The following is a 23,569-nucleotide window of genomic DNA, read 5'->3' on the forward strand; positions in this document are numbered from 1 at the left end:
TTAGAAATGGAATACTGTAATACTCCTATGTAAGAGTTAGGTTTCTGGTTTCTAAATCTAGATCTAGATCCGCCACTATTTCACTTGAGCAAACTGTTTTATCTTTCAGGACCTGTTTATTCATCTGTGTACTTGCCCTGTCCAATCTACAGTCTCTATGGCACTAATGGCAAATTACACTTGGGGTGAGGGGACTTCTGTAATCTCAGTATTCTTATATTGCTGCAATATGGATTACACAGGTAACAACAACAAAAACAAAAAAGGCAAAATTGGGATTACGGGAGGTGTTGGCTTTGTGGTAAAATTAACTGAGTATCACAGACCTGTACCCCTGGGGATAAAAATACATTATATGTTTATTAAAATAAAAAAAAATTAAAAAAATTAACTGAGTAATAATTGTTGGACGCTGCCTTCTCTATCCTGCTACCTTGAGTCAATGAGCTTCCACTCCTCTCAGGATCATGGCATAATTGGAGGTGATCACCCTCGGCCACTCTAATCACAAAGATCTGTGAAAATGCCTAGAAAAGTCAAAAATACGAGTATCCAGAAAGAGATTCTGATGAAGGCCCTAAATTTAATTTTTTGCACTGAAGTAACTTTTACTGGCAAGCACACTAATGTCTGCGTGTTGCAACAGAAACTTTTCCCTTGGCATTTAAAAAGAAAGAAAGAAAAAAAAAAGAAAGAAAAAGGACAGAAAGGAAGGAAGGAAGGAAAGAAGAAAGAAAGGTAGGAAAGAAGGAGGAAAGGAAGGAAGGAAGGAAGGAAGGAAAGAAAGAAGGAAGGAAGGAAAAAGGCAATGTATGCTACTGGCCTCAGGTGGAATTCACAAAGTTAGTGGCGCGGGAACACCTCCTAACTTGAGAGCTCCGGAGTCTTTAGGGTGAACAGGTGTCCTGACCTCGTCACGGATGGAAATCACACTTCTCTTGGGTTTAACTCGCCGAATATCAGTTTATGCTTGGGAGACAGCCGCGTGGAATACAGTAGGAAAGCCACCAAAGTCCCCAGAGCCAGCACTTCCGCCTCTGTCCATGAACTCCGCCCAGCGCAGACAAGCCCCGCCCATCATGAGGCCGACACGCCCCTTTGCGCCTTCGGCGCGTCAGTACTTCTTGAACTTTGACCGCTTCTGAGCGGCGGCGCCGGGAGATAGTACGCATGCGTCGTTTCTTGCATGGCTAGCGTCTTTATCCTAGTGGCGGCGGGAGCTGCGGTGGCCGCGCTGCTGGCACTGCGGCTGTGGGTTGTGCTCCATTCTCGGGTCCTGGGGCCCCGTCAGTCTTGCAGTCTCTTGGTGGTGGCTGGGTCCGGTAAGTATTGGGCGGTGACTGTCGAGTCGCTCCTGGGTCGGTCACTACAAACCCCAGAGTACACCGCGACGCTCCTGTCTAGTCTCCTTAGCACTTTTTGGAGCATTGCATGCTGAGATTTGTAGTTCCCTTGTGTTAACCGGAACCGGTCAGCCCAGCCGGGGCAAAATTCTGGTTTGCTGACGCGGCCCAGGCATCTTTTACCGACAAATGAGTAACTTACACTTGTCTGTAATTAAGCTTCCACGTAGCGTATGTTATTTTAACAAATTATTAATGAGCAGAGGGGACGCAGAAGCCTTATGATGCTAACTTACAATTTTCCTGAGTAGAAATTGCCGTTTTGCGTTATTAACCTAGGCATTTTATATTTAGTTTAGGAAACATGAATACTACATGATAAATGAGGCAAAGTGAATTGTCACATTTATAAATATACAAATCCATGAGGTTAGAAACAATTATCTACTGACCATAGAACAATACACATTTCAGAATGTTGTGTCAGCATGCGAACAGCAAGCTGCCCTATCAGGTAATAAAATTTAAGAGTCTACCAGCTCTGCAGGCCCTCACAATTTTAAAGATTTTTTTTTTTTTTTTTTTTTACAGACAGAGATCACAAGTAGGCAGAGAGGCAGGCAGAGAGAGGGGGGGAAGCAGGCTTCCTGCTGAGCAGAGAGCCCGGTGCCAGTGCGGGGCTCTATCCCAGGACCCTGAGATCATGACCTGAGCCAAAAGCAGAGGCTTTAACCCACTGAGCCACCCAGGCACCCCAGGCCCTCACCATTTTAAATGGATAAGTTCTGACAGAGATAGAAATATTGTGTAGATTTAGAAATGCTAGGAAATTGTATACAGTTAGAATAATATTTATATTATTAGCAAATGTTCTAAACTTATGCTCAAATACAATTCATTACTTTATTCACTTAACGTATGGTGAGCCATTGAGAAGTCAGACACTATGCTAGACTCTAGAAATAAAACAGACTACTACTACTTGCCACGGAGTGGTGATTAGGCAGTGAAGCAGTGTGAAAGGTACAAGGATACAGCAGTGAATGAAAAGGAGATGACAGAAAAACTAACAGGAAAAAAAAAAAACACAAAATGGGTACTTCCTATAATCTGAGAAGTATAGACTGCTATGAAAGTCTTCAGGAAGGACACCATTTTATCTGAGCTTGAGACAGGAAAGTTCCTGGAAGAAGTGATGTCTAAACTGAGAATTGTAAGATGACTAGGAATCAACCAAAGAGATTTTGCAGACTAGAAGGATGTGAAAAGAAGTTGATAGCACTTGGAATGCCCAGAGGTGGGAGGGCATTGTTGCTTTGAGTTCCATGTGGAGCTGTAAGCCCAGTCTAAATCCCAAAGGGCGTTGTAAACCATGATCTATAAAGCTATTGGCACTACTCCACTGCTTCATACCATGTAGGGGTTAGGACCACAGGCTCTAGACTGACATAATCCTGGAGCTGAATCACATCTCTGCCACTTACTAACTTGGTGACCTTGGGCAAATTAGTTAACCTCACTGAACTGTTTCAACCTTGAAAAATATGGGATGAGGTGAGGAGAAATTAAATGCAGTATTTAAAGTGTTTAGCAGAGTGCTTGGCATATGATAAGCATTTAATAAATGGTGACTGTTGTTAGTCCTGGTAGGAAAGGATCTTTTAAAATACTTTTGAGTAGAGTGTGACCCAATTAAATCTAAGCTTTTACAGAGATGATTCAGCCTGCATTGTCAAGAGAATGTTTTGACAAAGACTGAGGTAGGAAGACAAGTAGGAACTTGTGGTTTGAAAGTGGGAGGTGAGGGAAGGAAAGGCTTGGGAATCATGTCCAGGTTTCTGTCTTGAACAAATGGGTAAATGGATGTTAGAGCTATTTACTTGACAGTATTAGATTTGGTGGACTGGGAACCCAAATTAAGATGGAGAATTAGTCTGACAAGTGGCGCCTTTGTCATTCAAATCATTCAGAGTAGGAAGAGGTCAGAGACCTCTAAGAATCATCCAAGTCAAAGAAAGACTTATAATCGGACAAATAGTTTAATAGTTCATGCCCAGAATTTTGGGGGAGGGGGAAGACATTTTCAAGTGTTTACCTTGAGTACCAAAAAATGTCTGGTCTTTAGATTCCATAAAATATTATTAATCAACCACATATTTTCAAAGAACATCAATCAAAATTAGTACTTTTCTTTGAAATATCATATGATTTCCTTAGGCAAATTTTAGATTTAATACCATATGCTCACCTACCCTCTCATTCAGTAATAGGAATGCCTACTTTTTTCAAGGCACTGAAGATCAACAGTAACAAAATTAGCAGAAGTCCCTGCCATCATCATGCTTACCTTCTAGTGGAGCAAGGGTTAGGGGAGAGAAAAACAAAAGAAATAACTAGATTGCATATTAAATTGTATGGTCATAAATATTATGACGTAGGGACAGGCGGTTTCATTTTACACAGAATTGTAAGGAAAAGCCTCCCTGGGGAGATGACGGATACCCAACAGCAAGGAGGGCAGAGTGGCCGGAGTAGACTTAAGTCAGGTAGAAGCAGATGAGCTCCATGAGGTAATAAATTAAGGGGTCAAATTACAAGATGCCTTTTATTGCATGTGAGAAGGGAAGCCACTGGAGAGTTTTGAGCAGAGGTAAACTCATCAACTCTCTTAACAGAATCACACTGGATGCTGTGTTGAGAACAGACTAACGTAGACACTTGAATAGACAAGCGAAGGAGGAGCAGACCAGGAATCCATGGTCATAACTGATGTGAGAGTGTTGTGGCCTGGAGCAGGGTAGTAGCAAAGGAGATTGGGGAAGAGGTTGGATTCTGGAAATATTCTAAGATAAAACTGAGATGATTTTGTTCCCAAAGAATATATCTTAATAGTTATTAAGAGTAAAATGGAAGACAAAGCCCATCATTTTAATGACTTTATTCAGTGGCAAGGTTAAATCTTCAAAGAATGTATTCAGTAAATGTTTCCTTTTAAAAAAAGAAAAGACTGTTAGAGCAGGTATAATGAAGTTTTAATTGCAGTGGAAAATGTGGATATTATCCTTTTTATCCTTAATTGGTCCAGCTGTGAAAACAAGTACCTACTTTGCAAACCACATTTTCTCAAGGCTAAAAACAAAAATACTAAAATTAGTATAAATCAGATGTGTAAATTGCATGCCCCAGACAAGAAGATGGGTTACAAGTTATAAAGTATGATTCTAATTCCTCCTCACACGTAATCTATGCCAATTTTATTTCTGTATTTAATTCCTTCTGGAACCTAGAGAGTAATCCTTCCCTTTCTACTATAAGAAAATATGTGCGTTGGGAGAAACCACACACTTAATTTGTTTGATTATCCTTCTGTATGTTCACTGTGTCATTACTGAAAGTACTTTCTTACAACAGTAATGGTGGGGGAGAGTTTAGTAGGTGGGAGGGACATTGACCAGAGGCAAGGAGGAGGTAACAAATAAGATGAATACAGAGAATGTTCAGGACATCAACCTGGCTGAGGCTGAGAGAGTGTGAAGTGAAACGAAATGGGTATGATAGGGCTCATTGAGAAGGAGTTTGATTGCTTTGCTTAAATGCTATATCGTTAACATGAGAGGTTGATGTTCTTTTGGGGGTTTTTTCTTCCAAAGGAAACCTCAGTGTACACAGTTGATTTTTAAATTCATGGTTTTGAAATTAAAGTATTAAAATTTTGGAAATTGTACAATTCCAAAAATCGAACAGTTGTTTGGTGAAGCTGCTACATATTTGACGACCTGTAGTATGCTGAGACCTCTCTTAGGAGCTGGGGTTACATTCCTGAGCGGAAGTCTTCCTTAGGAAGCCCCAAGCCCTGAGGGTCAGTGCTCATGCCTCCTTGACATTACTTCTCAGCACAGTAACCTTCAGTGACCCGGTGACCATCTTTGCATTTTCCAGGCTACTTTCCTGATCTGATTTCACCCTCGTCCTCCTTCACAGTATTCCACCAGTCCTTGAACACACATCTCAGCTCTTAGCATCTCACGTCCTAATAATCCCACTCCTGGCCAGTGGTCTCTCTACTCCTATCCATCCATTAGCTTCACCTTTCAAGTCCTCTCAGCCTTTACCAGGGATCTCCCTTCCTCTTACAGGGTTGGTCTTTCATAACTATTTGCTTTCCTCACCTCTGCCCCAATTTAAATTTTGCATGTTGTCTTCTTGCATCACTCTTTAAATGTCTGTGTGTCTTTCCCCTCTCCTACCAGCCTTCTTGATAACAGGAGTTGTGTCTTCTACTTCTTTGTGCTCCTTAGCACCTACTGCTAGTGCCAGTTTTATTTTTATACAGTTACTATCCTCTTACCCCATATGAAAGTAGTGTTTCTACAAGGGCGTAGATTATTATTTCCAAATGTTGCTTTCACCTATTGAGAAATACATAAAACATAACATTAGTATAACATAGCCAAATAGGTATGTCCATTGGGAGTTTCTTTTTTTAAGTTTTTATTTAAATTCCAGGTAGTTAACATAGTGTAGTATTAGTTTCAGGTATACAATGTAGTGATTGAATACTTCCATACAACATGGGGTGCTCGTGACAAGTGCCCTCCTTAATCCCCATCACCTATTTCACCCATCCCCTCACCCACCTCCCCTCTGGTAACTACACTGTGGGTTTCTTAATCTTAGGCCTTCCAATATTTTTTCCAGGTGGGCACACCACTGAGATCCTGAGACTGCTTGAGAACCTGTCCAGTGCTTACTCTCCTAGACACTATATCATTGCCGATACTGATGAAATGAGTGCCCATAAAATAAATTCTTTTGAACGAAATCGAGCTGATAGAGACCCCACTACCATGGTAAGTGATCATTTCTTTTTCTAAGAGAGTTAAAGGTTGAATATTGAGGTGAATTATCTCTGGAAACAATCTCGTGGCACCTCAGCGCCCCACCCGCAAGGGGCAGGGAAATGTTTATTGCTGATTGAATAAGTTTCCTCTACTACCAAAAGATAAGAATCTCTTTAAGATACATCTTCAAGTGGTAGCTTAATTTCTTATGTTCTCTTTTATTCTTTTAAATAGGGGAAATAGTTTTTCAGTTAATTCCAACTGGAAAAGTTTAAACTTACGTAAAACGTCTCGTTCGTGTGCGCATTGGCTCTTCGCTAAAGTTCTTTATCAATATGTTGCACTTCTTGATGTAGCTATGACTGACCACTTCTTCAAGGGCGTAGATTATTATTTCCAAATGTTGCTTTCACCTATTGAGAAATACATAAAACATAACATTAGTATAACATAGCCAAATAGGTATGTCCATTGGGAGTTTCTTTTTTTAAGTTTTTATTTAAATTCCAGGTAGTATTTGTATCTGCCTTTAAAATTAACTTCTCTATCTCTGGTTGCTCACTTCAGTTTAGCATTTTGGTCAGAATTAGGGGTGAAAGAACAAAAGTGAAGCTACCTCTTGATCAAGGAAAGAAACTAGAGCTGTTCTTTGTGTAGATTGTCTCCATTCCTCCCTCCCTCTGGTACCTGCCCAGTCACGGGGCGGCAACAGGTAGTTCAGGAGTGGAAGCAGACCCGGCTCAGGCTACTCAGTATTTCTCTGGGCTTTTTGGACTTGGGGACCCAGAAAATGGAGGCAGTGTTTCTTTGGGGACACGCTCTGTGGAAGAGAAAGTTTGGGAGCTGCTGGCAGTCATGTTTTCACCTGGTGGTTAAAGATAGACTATAGTTGAGAGAAAGAATGACGTTAATACACAGGAAGAGTATAATGAGAAACCAGGTGGTGAGTCCTGCCTTCAGTAACTGCAGAGGTCCACCTGCATCTGTGTGGGAAATTCAGGATCCACTAATATCACCCCTCTCTTGCTCCCTTTCATTTCCTCTTTCACATCCTCACCCCACCCCACCTCCAGGCCTTTTTAAGTCTGTTTCAGTTGAGTTTTGGTCACTTTTTAAATTATGCCTAACAGAAACACTTTATCCTTGGAGATTCCATGTTAAACGAGAACAGAATCTGCCTGTTATTCAGCCATAACAAAATGCTATGGGATGTTTTTTCTATGTGGGCGATAAGCCAAATGCTTCATTTCTGTTTTAGGAATCAATACTGTATTTCTTTCTTATGGCTTCTGCAACAAAGTACCACAGACTGGGCGACTAAGGGCAGAAATGTATTCTCTCACAGTTCTGGAGGCTAGAAATCTGAAATCAAGGATTCAGCTGGGCTATGTTCTCTCTGAAGACCCTAGGGGAGAATTCTTCCTTGCCTCTTCCTGGCTTCTGATGGTTGCCAACACTCCTTGGCATTCCTTGGCTTATAGCAGCATCATTTTAATCTCTGCCTCCATTGTCATGGTGCCATTCCTGTGTCTCTGTCTTCACATTCCCTTCTCATAAAGACAGTCATTGGGTATAGGGCCCAGACTCATTCAGTGTGACCTCATCTTAACTTGATTCCACCTACAAGACCTTTTTCCAAATCAGGTCACATTGACGCAGATTCCTGATAGACAGGAATTTTGGGGAGACACTATTCATCCCTGTGTGTGTAATTGATCCTTTAAATAATATGAAAGTCAGCTAATACCATCCTTATTTTACAGATGAGAAAATGGAGACCCAGGGGTATAAATAAGGTCCACCTAATACGTGGCACTTACCTAAACGTGTCTTCTCCAAAACTTTTTCTGCATGGGCCACTCTGCTTCTTTTGTGCATTCTTTTACAGTCCTAAAAACTGAGTGAGAAAGAATGCTTTGGGGATTACTCAAGGCACCAGAGACTAAAAATCTCATTGAATTTCTTAGAGAGTATATTAGAATTGGAGAATTAGAAAAATACAATGGTGATTTTTTTTACACAAGTGGAATATAGTATTATAATTTAGCAGTGATAAAGACTACTTAAAAATATGGAAGTTGAGTAATTACAATTTGTTATTGTTTTCAACATGAGGAACAAGTATCTTTTTACCCTATTATTAGCGTGTGTATTCTTCTTTCTGAAATTGCATCCAATTAGAGGCTCCAGTTTTAATTTAGCATACACATTGACTATTTCCCTCCAGGTCCATCAGCAGATGTATTGTTTATTTGCTGAATTTCATGGCTTAATGAAACATTTGGAAGATTGTTTTATACAGGAAGATTGTGGGGTTTGTTTTGGGTTTTTTTTGAGAGTGGGAGAGGGACAGAGGGGGAAAGAGAGAGAGAGAGAATCTTAAACAGGTTCCATGCTCGGCATGGACTCATCAGGGGCTCAGGCTCAGGACTCTGAGATCATGACCTGAGCCAAAATCAAGAGTTGAACATTTAACCAACTGAGCCACCCAGGGGCCCCTATAGGAAGATTGTTATGGACTTTAGAATTCTGTAAGTTGGGTGTCTTTCACTTTAATTAATTAATTTTTTTAATTGAAGTCTAGCTGACACACAATATTACATTAGTTTCAGGTACACAACACAGTGATATGACAGTTCTATGCATTATTCTGTGCTCACCACAAGTATAGCTCCCATGTGCCACTGTACAACACTATTATAATACCACTGACTGTATTTCCTATGCTGTAACTTTTTATTCCCATGATCTACATATTCCATAACTGGAAGCCTGTACCTCTCACTCCCCTTCATCCATTTTGCCCATCCCTCACCCTGTCTTCTCTGGCAGATACCAGTTTTTCTCTGTATTTATGGGTCTGTTTCTGCTTTGTTTGTTTCTTTTGCTTTTTAGATTCCATATAAGTGAAATCATGTGTTCTTTGTCTTTCTCTGTCTGACATATTTTACTTAACATAATACCCTCTAGGTCCATACAAGTTTTTGATTCACTTTAATACAAAAGCCAAAACTTTTGAATTTTTAAAGTGCCATTATTTTGTCTTACTATCAAAGTGGTACCACCAGTGTAGGACTAAGCATCTCTGTTAGACTACTTTCTTCCATCAATTAATTTACTGCTGGGGCATTGTAACCCTTTTTAGAGGAAAAATACTGTCTTATTCCTAAAAGGGTCTCTACTCATGAATCTGAAGCTGGGAAGAGTTTCTGCAGAGATGCAGAGAACCATTGAGGGTTTTAACATGAATGTACCTGTTGTCCTTTCTGTTGGCTGCGCCATATGCCATATGGGCATATGGGAGAGAAGCCAGGTAGAGAGACACCTTTCCACCAAGCTTTGTTCAAGGGAGGAATCTACTTACTCTTCTCTTTTTTCACTACAGCTTAGGGGACTTGTACCTGCAGCCTCCTAGGCAGCTATCCATTATACCTTCCATGGAGCTCATAACACTGGGGAGGAGTCTTGTTGAAGAAATCAGTAACGATCAGTACCTTTGCTGGCAGAGCCCTTATTAGCCAAGAATTGAACAATCAGATTTGCATGGTCTAGTACAGAAGCTACCAGCACTAGCTCAAGGCTATTTATTAAATACTTTTTTCACTGATCTGCAGTGCTACCACTGGTATATCAAGTTTCTCTGCATGTAAAGATCTGTATGTGAGCTTTCGTCTTTGTTGACTGGTTTGTTTGTCTATTCCTAATATCAAGCTCCTGTAGTCTCACTCTTCAGAAGTGTCTTAGGGATTCTTTCTTCACATGGGTTTTTGAGTTAGCTTTGGCAAGATCACAAAGAAACATGTTGAAATTTGTATTTTAATTTAACTGAATTAGTGTGTCATTTTGAGGAGAACTTAAATCTACATGATGATATCTTCCTATCCAGGGGCATCATCTGTCTCTGCATTATTTAGGTTTCCTTAAATGCTTTTCAGTACCATTTCTAATTTTCTTCACGAGAGTAGCATATCTTTTGTTGTTTTTATTCTGTGTACCTGGTTTTGTCTTATTATTGTAAGTGGTATACCTTTTAATTGGATTTCCTGTGTTGCAGTATATAAAAATATAATTGATTTGAGTATAGTGATCTTAAAAGAACCACCTTGCTACACTCTAATTCCAATAATTTATACACTATTATCTACAAAGATAATATCATCTGCAAATAGTAACAATTATGATTCTTTCTAATCTTTATACCTTTTATTTCTTTTTCTTGTTTTGTTTTTAGAACTCCCAGAAAAGTAACTAATAGAAGCAGCAGTGTAGTGGTCATCCTTATAGTTTTTATGATCTTAAAAATTTGCCAAGAGTTTAATTTTAAATAATATTTGGTTGTTGATTTTTATCAAATATCTTTTCTTTATCTTAGTTGATCATAATGTTTTTCCCATTTTATCTGTTTACATGGCCAATTACAAGGCATGAACTATTGTTGAATTCTTGGGATAAACCCTGTTTCTTCATAGTGAGTTACATTTTAACACATTGTTGGATTTTGTTTGCAAGTATATTGTTTAGGAATTATTTCATTAATGTTCATGAGTGAGATTGCCCTATACTTTTCCTTTCTTGTCTTGTTCTTTAGTTTTGATATCAAGGTTACATTAATATGATTATGTGAATATACAACTTGTTGTTTTGGGAAGGAATTTGTATTAATTTGGAGTTACATTTTAAATTTATAGAACTTGTCTATAAAAATACCTGGCACTGATGTGTTCTTTTTGTCATGGTTATAAACTCTGGGCTTTCTGTTTGTTTGTAAGTCAACTTTGCTAAGATATTTTTCTAGGAATATGTCTATTTTTTATGAGTTTACAAGTTTATAATATTGGCATAAATATTTTCATAATATTCTCTGGGGGCACCTGGGTGGCTCAGTTGGTTAGGCGGCTGCCTTTGGCTTAGATCGTGATCCCAGGTTCCTAGGATCGAGCCCCACATCAGGCCCCCTGCTCCGCAGAGAGCACGTTTCTCCTTCTCCCTCTGCCTGCCTCTCTGCCTACCTGTGTTCTACCTGTGTGTCAAATAAATAAATAAAATCTTAAGAAAATATATTCTCTTGCCATTTTTGTTATCTGTGCTATCATGTTCACATGGCATATCTTTGCCCATCTCTTTGTTTTTACCTTTTGGTGGTGGTTGTGTTTTAGGGGTGTCTTTTTAAAATGACATATAACACAATTTTAAAAATTCAAAACCAAGAATCATTGTCCTTTAACTAGCATGTTTGTACATGCACATTTGTTATGATCATTAATGTATTAGATTTGTTTCTACTATTTTATTTGGTTCTTTCTACTTACCATATTTTGAATCTTTTTATCCTCCTTTTTGGTCTTCTGTTTGAGTTAATTGAGCTTTCTTTATCCTCCCTTTTTCCCTTCTGGAATGGAAATTATTCTATTCTCCAAGATGTTATTCTTAAATTGTCTGCCTGGTTACCAAACTTAAGTCAAGAACTTAATATCCCTATCCTCCTCCTGAAAAACACGGCTTTTAGAATGTTTTGACTCTAAACACCTCTTCCCATCTTACATATTATGGTTTACTGTTTTGGTTCTACCTTGTTTTTATACCACCCGAATTACTTACTACATTGTTGTTTTATACAGTCAGTGCCTACTTAGGTTCATTTTCTTTGCTTATTCTTGCTACTCCTTCCTTTTGGATCTAATGTCTTTCTTCCAGAGTATATTTTTATTCTTCCGTGGATGGTCTATAAGAGATTTATTCTTTCCATGGTTCTTGTTTGCTTGAGAATATGTTTTGGTTTTGACCTTCCTTTAATTGCATTGTTCATTTAGAATTCTAGGTTGGATTTTTTTCCTTCATAAGTCTATATTTAGCATTCATTCGTTCATTTAACAAATACTTATTGAATACTTTCTGAATGTTAGTGATATAGTAGTGAATAAAACATACAAGAATCTCTGCCCTGACAGTGCTTACGTTCCAATGGGGTGGCAATAAACAAGATAATCAAGTAAAATGTATAATGTATTAGTGTTAAATGCTAAGGAGAAAACTAAAGCAGAATATTGAGGGGCCCCTGGGTGGCTCAGTGGGTTAAAGCCTCTGCCTTCAGCTCAGGTCATGATCCCAGGGTCCTGGGATCGAGCCCTGCATCGGGCTCTCCGCTCAGCGGGGAGCCTGCTTATCCCTCTCTCTCTCTGCCTGCCTCTCTGCCTACTTGTGATCTCTGTCTGTCAAATAAATAAATAAACTCTTAAAAAAAAAAAAAATATTGAGGGGGTTAAAGGGAGGTTGCAGTTTTAGGCAAAGCGGCCAGGAAAGTGACGTTTGAACAAAGACCTGAAAGGGAAGGGAAGGTAGAAAGCCATCTGGGGAAAGAGCATTCTTGGAGAGGAAACAATAAATAAATGCAAGGAAGACCCTGAGGTGGGGCTGTACCTGGCATGTTTTTGAAATAACAAAGAGGTCAAATTGACCAAAGCAAAATAAGGGAGGAAGAGCTGCGTATGAGCCCATAGAAGTTCATGTGAGGATACTGAGATCAGATTTTTTTAAAAGATGTTATTTGTCAGAGAGAGCACAAGCAGAGGGAACAACAGGCAGAGGGAGAAGCAGGCTCCTCGCTGAGCAAGGAGCCCAGTGTGGGTCTCAATTCCAGGACCCTGGGATCATGACCAGAGACAAAAGGAGATAAAACCACCTGAGCCACCCAGGCATCCCGAGATCAGATTCATTTTTAAGACATTGTGGTCCTGGGGCGCCTGGGTGGCTCAGTGGGTTAAGCCTCTGCCTTCAGCTCAGCTCATGATCTCAGGGTCCTGGGATCAGGCCCCACATCAGGCTCTCTGCTCAGCAGGGAGCCTGCTTCCTCCTTTCTCTCTGCCTGCCTCTCTGCCTGCTTGTGATCTCTGTCTGTCAAATAAATAAATAAAATCTTAAAAAAAAAAAAAAGACATTGTGGTCCATTTTTAGTCTTAGATATTTTTTCCCTCTTGTGTGAAATGGGGAGCTATTGGGAGTTTTTAGGTAAAAGAGTGATATGATCTGATTTTATTTTTTACTTTTTCTTTAATTGAAGTATAGCTGGAATATAATGTTACATTAGTATCTAGTGTACAACAGAACAATTTGATGAGTTTATACATTATGCTGTGCTCATCTGAAGTGTAGCTACCATCTGTCATCATAAAACACAATTAAAATACCATTGACTATATCCCCTATGTTGTACCTTTTATTCCTGTGACTTATTCATTCCAATACTGAAAGCCTGTATCATACCCCTTTACCCATTTGCCCACCCTCCCAGCTGCTTTCCCTCTGGCAGCTATTAGTTTGTTCTTTGTCTTTATGGGTTTGTTTCTGCTCTTTGTTAATTGTTTTGTTTTTTAGATTCCACCTATAAGTGAAATCATATGGTATTTGTCTTTCTCTGACTTATTTCACTTAACATAATACTCTCTAGATCCATCCATCTTTTCACTAATGGTAAGATTTCATCCTTTTTTATGGCTGATAGTCCGTTGTGTGTATGTGTATGGAGATATAGTTGTAGATATCACATCATCTTTATCCGTTCATCTGTCAGTGAACACTGGATTGCTTCCATATCTTGGCTCTTGTAAATAATGCTGCAGTGAACATGGGGTGCATACGTCTCTTCGAATTAGCGTTTTTGTTTTCTTTGGGTAAATACCCAATAGTGGAATTATTGGATTGTATGGTTTTTCTGTTTTTGGAATTCTGGGTAATCGTCATCTGGTTTTCCACAATGGCTGCAGCAGTTTGCATTCCCTCCAACAGTGCACAAGAGTTCTTTTTTCTCCGCATCTTCACCAACCCTGTTATTTCTTATCTTTTTCACTCAAGCTATTCTGACAGGTGTTAAGGAGGTGTCTCATTGTGGCTTTGATTCACTTTTCCTTGATGTTGAGTATCTTTTCATGTGCCTGTTGGCTATCTGCATGTCTTCTTTGGAAAAATGTGTATTCAGGTCCACTGTCCATTTTTAATCATATTATTTGGGGTTTTGGTGTTGAGTTGTAGAAGTTCTTTGTATTTGGGGGATATTAACTCTTCACTGAATATACCATTTGCAGATATCTTCTCCTATTCAGTAGGTTGCCTTTTGTTTTATTGATGGTTTCCTTTGCTATGCAAAAGCTAATTATTTTGATGTAATCCCAATAGTTTATTTTTGCTTTTGTTTCCCTTACCTTAGGAAGCATGTCTAGAAAAATGTTTCCACAGCCAATATCCAAGAAATTACTGCCTGTGTTTTATTCTAGGAGTGTTTTGGTTTCATGTCTCACATTTAGGTCTTTAATTCATTTTGAGTTTATTTTTATAAAAAACGGTGTTTAAAAAAGTTTGGTGTTAGAAAGTGATCCAGTTTCATTGTTTTCTATATAGCTGTTCAATTTTTCCAGTACCATTTATTGAAAAAGCTATCTTTTCCCTATTGTATATTCTCGCCTCCTTTGTTATAGATTAACTGACCATATAAGCATGGGTTTATTTCTGGGTTCTATATTCTGTTACATTGATCTATGAGTCTGTTTTTGTGCCAGTACCACACTTTTTTTATACTACAGCTTTGTAGTATATTTTCAAATCTATAATTGTGGTAACTCCAGCTTTGATCTTCTTTCTCAAGATTGTTTTGTCTATTTGGCGTGTTTTGCAAATTTTCATACAAAATTTAAGGTCATTTATTCTAGTTCTGTCAACAGTGCTGTTGGTATTTTGATGGTGTTGCATTGAATCTTTAGATTTCTTTGGGTAGTATGAACATTTTAACAATATGATTCCAATCCATGATCATGATATGTCTTTCCGTTTGTTTGTGTTGTCTTCAATTCCTTTCATCACTGTTTTATAGTTTTCAGAGATCAGATCTTTCACCTCAGTTAAGTTTATTCCTAGGCATGTTATTACTTTTGGTGCAGTTGTAAATGGAATTATTTTCTTAATTTCTTTCTGCTACTTTATTAAGAGTATAGAAATGCAACTGATTTCTGTGTATTAGTTTTCTGCCCTGCAACTTTACTGAATTCATTTATTCTAATAGTTTTTTGGTGGAGTCAGAACTTTTCCATGTATATAGTATCATGTCATATGCAAACAGTGACAGTTAAACTTCTTTCTTACCAATTTAGATGCCTTTTATTTCTTCTTGTCTGATTGCTTTGACTAGAACTTCTAGTACTATGTTGCAGGAAGTGGTGGCAGTGTAAATGCTTGTCTTGTTCCTGATCTTAGAGGAAAAGCTGTCAGCTTTTCATCATTGAGTATGATGTTGGCTGTGGGTTTCCATATATGGCCCTTATTATTTTTTATGATTTATTTATTTACTTGAGAGAGAATGAGCGAGCAGGGAGAGAGGGAGAAGGAGAGAGGAGAGGGAGAGAATCCCAAGCAGACTTCCTGCTGAGTGAGGAGTCTGATGCAGAGCTCGATCCCAGGACCCCAAGATCATGACCTGAGCTGAAATCAAGAGTCAGATGCTTAATTGAGCCACCCATGCAACCCTTCATATATGGCCTTTATTATGTTGAGGTATGTTTTTTCTAAACCCACTTTGTTGAGAGTTTTTATCATGAATGGATGTTGAATTTTGTCAAATGTTTTCTCTGCATCTGAGATAATTATATGATTTTTATCCTTCATTTTGTTGACGTAGTATATCACATTGATTGATTTATGAATACCTAACCATCCTTGCACCCCCAGAGTAAATCCCACTTGATCATGGTGAATAATCCTTTCAACGTGTTGTTGAATGTGGTTTGCTTATAGTTTGTTGAGGATTTTTGCATCTGTGTTCATCAGGGATATGTACCTATAGTTTTCTTTTTTTGTGGTATCTTTGTCTGGTTTTGGTATCAGGGTAATGCTGGCCTCATAAAATGTATATGGAAGCTTTCCTTCCTCTTCTGTATTTTGAAATAGTTTAAGGGGGAATTTCTATAAATCCAACTGGTCCTGGACTTTTGTTTGTTAAGAGTTTTTTCAGGTACTGACTTAATTTTGTTAATAGTAATCAGTCTTTTCAGATTTTCTTCCTGTTTCAGCTTTGGATGTTTGTCTGTTTCTAAGAATTTATCCATTTCTTCTAGATTGTCCAATTAGTTGGCATATAATTTTTCATAGTGGTTTCTTATAATCCTTAGTGTTTCTGTAGTATTGGTTGTTATTTCTCCTTTTTCATTTCTGACTTCATTTATTTGGGTCCTTTCTCTTCTTTTCTTGATGAGTCTGGCTAAAGTTTTATCAGTTTTGTTTGTCTTTTCAAAAAAAAAAAGTTCTTGGTCTCATTGATCTTTTCTATTGCTTTTTTAGTCTTTATTTCATTTATTTCCACTCTAATCTTTATATAATTTCCTCCCTTTTACTAACTTTGAGTTTTGTTTGTTTTTTTTCCTTATTCCTTTAGGTATAAGGTTTTGTTGTTTATTTGAAGTTTTTCTTGTTTCTTGTGGTAGGCCTATATTGCTATAAATTTCTCTCAGAGAAATACTTCTCTGTGTCCCAAAGATTCTGGACCATTGTATTTCCAGATTCATTTGTCTCTGTGTATTTATTTCTTCTTTGACTTCTTCATTGACTCATTGGTTGTTTAGTAGCATGTTGTTAACAGGATCATTTTGTTTGCTGATAAACTAAAGAGGAGAGGGACAGAGCAAGGAAAGGGTTTGGAGGCCGTAGCAGTGATCCTATGAGAGGCCAGTAAGTTTTGGACCACAACAGCAAAAGTGGATATGACGGGAAGTCATCAGATTCTGGATATATTTTGAGGGTAGAGCTAAACTTTATCTGTGTGTGGGTTTGGGAAAGAGATGAGGAATAGAGGATGACATCCACATTTTGGCCTGAGCTACCAGAAAAGTGGAATTGTCATTAATTTAGATAAAGAAGAGTATGTGAGGAAGGAGGAGGACTGAGTGTGGGATGTCTGTAAACATACATGTAAGATGCTGACTGTGCAGTTGGATCTGTGAGTCTGAAGTTCAGGAGGGAGCTCTGGTCTGGAATGTGAGTTTGGAGGCTTCTCTGTTTACCTGGTACTTAAAATGAGAAGTTGGATGAAATCATCCAGAGACTAAGTATAGTTAGAAATTAGAAGAGGACTAAGAACTAAGCCCCAGAGCACTCTTTCAAATATAGGGAGCTGTTACTCTCATGGAAATATACCAGCTGTCAGTTTGTTTTCCTCTGTGGCCTGTCCTCTAGAATCCATGGGGGGCCTCAAACCCCAACTATCGGTTACTGACACAGTTAGTCTTCTTCCCAGAACTCTGTGTCACAAACTGTCTCTCCTCTTTTATTTTTTTCTTATTTCTGGTAAGTAGGGATTTCCCTTCTTTCTACTTCAGATAAAAGAATATTTTGTTGCATTTCTGATAGCATTTAATCTCTTTATAGAAGGGTTTTCAGGTTAGTTTATATTGCCATCTTGCCAGAACCAAAGTCACATTAATTTTCTAATTAAAGTCGGAGTTTTAATATATTCTCTATATTGAGGTGTATTCTGGACTGTTTGGATAAGTAGCAAACCCCCGCCCCTCCCCAATTTTCTTTTCTTTTTTTTTTTTTTCCCTGATAGAACTGTACCAACTGCAAGTTCCTAGCAATACATAATACTCTTATGGTTAAAGGCCTTTACTCTCACTCTGTAGTTTGAGTTCCAGACTTTTTAAGTGAAGCAGAAAGTCTGCAGTATTTGAAAGCATTAACAGTAATTGCACTCTGTGCCCAGGCAAGGTGTCTCTTCCAAATCGTTCAGAACACTTTAGGAATAAAAGTACATTGAAAAAGTGCATCGATTCACACTTGGTTCTGGTGAGAAGCCAAAACCCTCATTTGCAACACAAGCCAACTGTTCCAGAAACATAAAAGACCTTCCCAGAAATCAGGAGATACAGATTATTAGTTGTTAATCACTTAGATTTACCCAAGTAGCACAGAAATTTTCTATTGTTTGGTTTATAACTTACTCTGATATGGAATTACTCAATAAATTTCTAAATGTTTTTGCTGGTTTATAGGAAAAATATTTAAATGCTTGTTTTTGTTTGTTTATGCTAGATATAAATATACAGCAGGTTTTTAAGGTACAATTTAAATTAATATAATTTTGCTAATCAAATGGTAGCGATGACCTATTTTTGTTGCAGAAACTTAATTCAAATTCCTGATTCCTTTGATTCAGTATAATTTTTAAAATGGTGTTTAAAATTTTAAGGTATGTATTGCATCCTGTTTATTACACAGGAGTAAAGAGAAGTAATTATTTGTGGTGTACTTTTTAACTCTACTATTAGCCTATGTTCCTCTGCATAGTTTAGCTGTTAAAGAGAAACGGGCTTTCCTTGGGAAAAGCATTTCAGCCCCTCTGGAATAAAGCAACTGAGGTTAGAAAGATGAAGAGCGAAAGCTAAGCATAAGTAAACAAGCAAAACAAAACAAGCAAAACAAAAACAATGAAACAAATGTTTAGCTGTGAATTACTTATATGAAAAAATATCTTGAAACACCTCCTAAAGAAAATGTAATTTCTACTGGGATTAGTTCTAAAGTAAAAAGTAGCTAAAGTAATATCTTTCAGAAAGATTGGATAGTAACTTCTCCAAATAGAACCAATTACCAGAGCTGTGTTATATGAAGGTAAGTGAAAAATCAAACCAAAGCTTTCTTCCTGGAGAGCAGCAGTCTCCACACTGGCCTGTGTTTCAACAGGGTCACCCACCCCTGGGAGCCATGGGAGGCTCAGGGCATTGCACTACGGATTTTGGTTCATCTTCTGTTTGCTTCCTAGTCTGAGCCTTATCTGTTAACTACCTTAATTGACAGCCTTTACTCTGTGCAACTTCTGTTAGAGCATGAGTTAGCCCTTTTAGATCATATCACTAAGGAAAAAAGCTCAGTGACTCTTGAATAAAACATTTTCAAAACTACATGTAAAAATTAAAGAGTAGGCTTTTTTCTTATATAAAATAACCAAAGTTGCTGAAAACTGATTTGAAGGGTTAAAAACTAGAGCCAACTTCACTTTGGGGTCATATAACCAGATTTCCCACTACTCTATAAGTAAGCTTATACTCTTTTACCAAGGACGTTACTTATTTGTTCATTTATTCAAAAAATATTAAATGAGTGCCAATTCTGTGTAAGACACCATACTTCTATATATGTATGTTTTAGCAAATCCTTATTAAATATGCCCCCACAATCAACTGTGGCAGGATTGTAAATGATTATTTTTCTGTTCCTTTACTCTTTTCTTCCCAAATTTATTTATTTATTTATTGTTAAAAATTAAAATTTTTATTTATTAAATTAATTATTTTTATTTATTTATTTTATTTATTTATTACTATTTATTATTAAAATTATTCATTACAATTTTATTTATTTATTTATTTATTATTCCTTTTTAAATTTATTTTTATTTCTTCCCAAATTTTATTTCCTATTTTTTATTTTTATTTATTTTATTTATTTATTATTTATTTCCTTTTTTTATTTATTCATTAAAGACTGTGGAGAGTAAAGAACTTCTTTACTTTATATAAAATAAAATGTGGGGGTTCCCCGTTCCTATCCTAGTCTCACTTTCTAGAAGTAAACATTGTACCAGCTTGAGTTATACCTCTTGGTATGACCTTTCCCATCCTTTGTACATGTACTATAAAAAAAAGACTATAAATTACATGTACATATATACATTTAAACAAGGGATGGGGGCAGGGGATGGCTAGTTTATAAATCAAACCCTATATTATTTTCAGCATTTTTGCATGTAACTCTATACCTTGATAATTTTCCATGTTGGTATATATTGGTCTACTTTGCACTTTTGAATGATTGCCTAGTAGTTTATAGTATTGATGAGGTGCCATTTTCCTCTTGTGGTTTTCAGTTTTTCACTGAATACTGAAGTAAACATGTTTGTACTTATATACATACAAGTATTCTTATGTGTGTTTTACCTTAATTAGAAAAATAGTTAAAAAAACAAAAAAGCCCAAATTAAGTAACTTGCTGACATTAAGGGACATGTCAGTCCTTTCCCACTTACCATTCTGCTAGGTTGTTGATTGAATTCTTGATTTAAAGTAACCATAGTAAAAATATTAAAGAGTATAAATATCATGTGGGGTAGAGACAAATGTAATAGATATCCTAAACAGTTGTTCTGATCACTAAATGAAACTTTCTATGCCCTCTATTCATATTCATAGACATAAATATGACAGGAACAAATACAGAAACGTATTTCTGATGCTTAAAACCTTAGAAAGATTTTCACTCTTCCAGGGCACCTGGCTGGCTCAGTCAGTAGAACATGTGACTCTTGATCTCAGAGTTGCGGGTTTGAGCCCCAAGTTGGGTATAGAGATTACTTGAAAATAGAATCTTCTAAAAAAAGATTTTCGGTTTTCCCAAATTTATAATGCAATTGTAGTCAGAATTCTAATGTTCCCCCCCCCTTTTTTTTTTTAATAAATCAGCATTGTGCCTAGCAATTAAGGAATTTACATGTTTCTTTTTTTTTTAAGATTTTATTTATTCATTTGAAAGAGAGCAAATAAGCATGGGGAGTGGCAAGCAGAGGGGAGGGGAAAAGCAGGCTCCCCACTGATCAAGGAGCCCGATGCAGTCTCAATCCCAGGACCCTGGCATATGCTTAACCAACTAAGCCACCCAGGTACCCCCATTTTCCTTCCCTTTTTTTTTTTTTAAACTTTGTTTATTTAACAATAAATCTTTGCTTTCCATTGGCCAGGGCTTGTTATGGGCAGTTGGGATACACCCATGAACAAAACATACCAAAAAAAAAAAAAATTTCTGCCATCATGGAGCTTCCTGAACTTGAGCTGGGTCGGAAAGACAGTAATACTGCACATAGTGAATAAAAAAATCATAAAGCTTGTTAGAAGGTGGTCAGTGTCATGGGAAGATTACACAGGGATGGGGGATTGGGAATTCTGACAGGAAAAAAATTGCATTTGCCCATAGGTCCTTGATGAAGAAGATGAGGTTGCCTGAGAAGATGGTGTTTCAGGCAGAAGGAATAGTCTCTGGGAAAGTCATCGAGTGGGGGCATTCCTGGCTGCTGGGGGAATTGCAGAGAGTCCTGGCGACTGGAGCCAAATCAGAGAAGGGAGATGATGGAGAGGAGATGGGAGGGTGGGGCAGGGGGCAGAGAATATAGGGCCTTGTCAGCCATTGTAAGGACTGCCTGTCTTACTTTGAGGAAATCGGGAGCTGTTTTAAACAGATCACTCTGGTTGCTGTGCTGCAAATAGACTAGGGTAAAGGGTGAAACCAAGGAGACCAGTTAGGAGGCTGTCAGAGCAGTCCAAACAAGAAGCAGTGTGGCTTGCACCAGTGGGGGTAGGAATAGGGGCAAATGGTTGGACTCTGGATAGATTTTGAAAGTAGAGTTAATAGAATTTCCTGACAGATTGGATGTACAGGATGTGAAGAAAAGAGAGAAATCCAGCAGAACGACAAAGCTTTTGGTCTGAGAAATTTTAAGAATGGAGTTGCCGTCAGTGATCTCGGAAGTCTAGGTGGAGCATCCCTGCGTCTAAGTGCCTTTGTAAATAATATGTCGTACCACCCCAACGAATCAACAGCTTCTGCCTTGGTTCAAGGGACCCAGATGCGATCTGGGCATCAGAGGGACCACACGGGCCCTCCCTGCCCTGATTCAAAACCATTTCCTAAGTCCCGTGCCCTTGCACTCTGTCTCTCTCCCTTTTTTTCTCTTTTCTCTCCCCCTCTCCCAAATGAAAAGGTCGTTCACTTTTTAGAAATGGTCCTGGAGAGTCCTTTCTGGTGTCAGAGGACTTTTGTCTTAGCCCCGTCGCTGTCATCACCCCCTGCTTCCACCAGGTGGCAGTGCACTGCTGAGCATTGCGCTCTAGCGCCTGCATTAGCTCTCCGAGGAGGTGCAAGAGGGCTCAGCTTGAGAATGGCGACTGGAGAGGAATCTTTAGTGTATGTTACTAATCTGGCATGGGGAAGATAAGGAGAGGTTGTGTCGTTTTTTTAGGAACATCATATATCCTTGTTAAAGATGATTTTCCTCTCCTGAGTTGAAAAGGCGTTATATGAATTTAGAGCATTCTTTCCACCTGGAGAGTGTTTTTATTTAAAGATTTGGTTCACTAAGCGCCTTGCTGAGTTGCAGTACTGGCGTTTGTTTTATGGGCTCTTCTTTGTTTGAGCTCCGGGAAGCTGTGCCTTCTCCAAAGTGAAATCCTTCCTGAAAATCAAAAGTAGGTATTGATTGATTAGTTTCTGTGTGTAAAAATTTGAACCAAGTGTTATGTTATGTGTTATGAGGAACACAAATAAGGAAAGGGAATGCCCTTTTGCTTCAAGAAATTTTTGGCACAGTTGGAGAGGCATAAGCACAAATACTGGAAACCTTAGGAATTAATTAATAAAAGTGTCATTGAATAGTGCTAGTTAATGAATAAAAGGAGCATGGGGCAGTACTACCTTTGGAGCCTAGAGTAAAAATGGGGCTAAAAGAGGCCTCTTGGTTGAAGCCTGCCTATAGACCAGTGAGACTCCCAGACCCTCTACAGCATTTACCACTGGAGAGGTTGAACTAAAAAGGTTTTGGCTTTGGGAATGCCAAGCCAAACTGTGGATGGGGTGAGACCATGCCCTGTGAACGGGGGGCTTAGGGAGTGTGTAATTACTCCTTGTCCCCCCAATATGCATCACTTAGGTCTCCTTTCAGCTCAGTTCCCAGAATGCTTCATTTATTTCACCCAGGCAGGAGACTGAAGATTAGTTTTGGGGAAATGGATTTGCTCAGGAGTACAGAACTGTAGGTTCTGACACTTCGGATTTCCCCCCAGTGAAATGCTGGAGTCCTGTCTACTTTTATCCTCCCCTTAACAAGCCCCACCCAGGACTCAGAGCTTTCATTCTGCCTCCTAACGCCTTATTCCTTAGTGCGAACCAGGGTTTCTCAGTATCAGCACTATTGACATTTGGGGTCAGGTGAATGGTACGGGGAGGCTGTCCTCTGCATTATGGGATGTTAGCAGCATCCCTGGGCTCCATCAGTAGATGCCGGTAGCACTCCTTCTTTCCCCACCCCTCACCCCACAACCTTGGTGGCCAAAACTGTCTCCATAACTTGCTGATTGTCCCTGGGGGAGAAGTCCACCCGCTTCTTGAGAATCACTGGCTTGAACTGGCATCCACAGGTTCCAACATTGGAAGGAAGTCTCAAACATAAGGAAAAGCAAAACTAACTAGGGAAGGAACTTTGAGAAAAGGAATCAGAGGAAAGGACAAGTCGAAGAGGAGGGTGGGAGAAGAACTTAAAGGGAAACAGTATCTTCAGGGAAATGCAAGGACATTGTAATTTTTTTT

At 38.5% G+C, this 23,569-nt stretch overlaps 2 protein-coding genes across 2 annotated transcripts in view; one reads left to right on the forward strand and one right to left on the reverse strand.

Annotated features, from left to right (window-relative positions):
• LOC308340832 (TLC domain-containing protein 4-like) overlaps positions 1-1,039 on the reverse strand; it is a 112,851-nt gene extending 111,812 nt beyond the window's left edge. Inside the window, exon 1 of the mRNA XM_080800241.1 lies at positions 911-1,039. The gene's annotated coding sequence lies outside the window, so the exon portion shown is untranslated. The remainder of the gene's footprint in view (positions 1-910) is intronic.
• Positions 1,040-1,145: 106 nt separating this feature from the next.
• The window catches only part of ALG14 (ALG14 UDP-N-acetylglucosaminyltransferase subunit), a 90,015-nt gene continuing 67,591 nt past the window's right edge, over positions 1,146-23,569 (forward strand). The window contains exons 1-2 of the mRNA XM_080802220.1: positions 1,146-1,322; positions 6,042-6,193. Of these exons, the coding sequence (XP_080658346.1) occupies positions 1,187-1,322; positions 6,042-6,193 (288 nt within the window). The 5' untranslated portion in view covers positions 1,146-1,186. The remainder of the gene's footprint in view (positions 1,323-6,041; positions 6,194-23,569) is intronic.

This window comes from Martes martes (assembly GCF_963455335.1).
Source record: "Martes martes genome assembly, chromosome: 4".
NCBI classification, from domain to species: Eukaryota; Metazoa; Chordata; class Mammalia; order Carnivora; family Mustelidae; genus Martes; species Martes martes.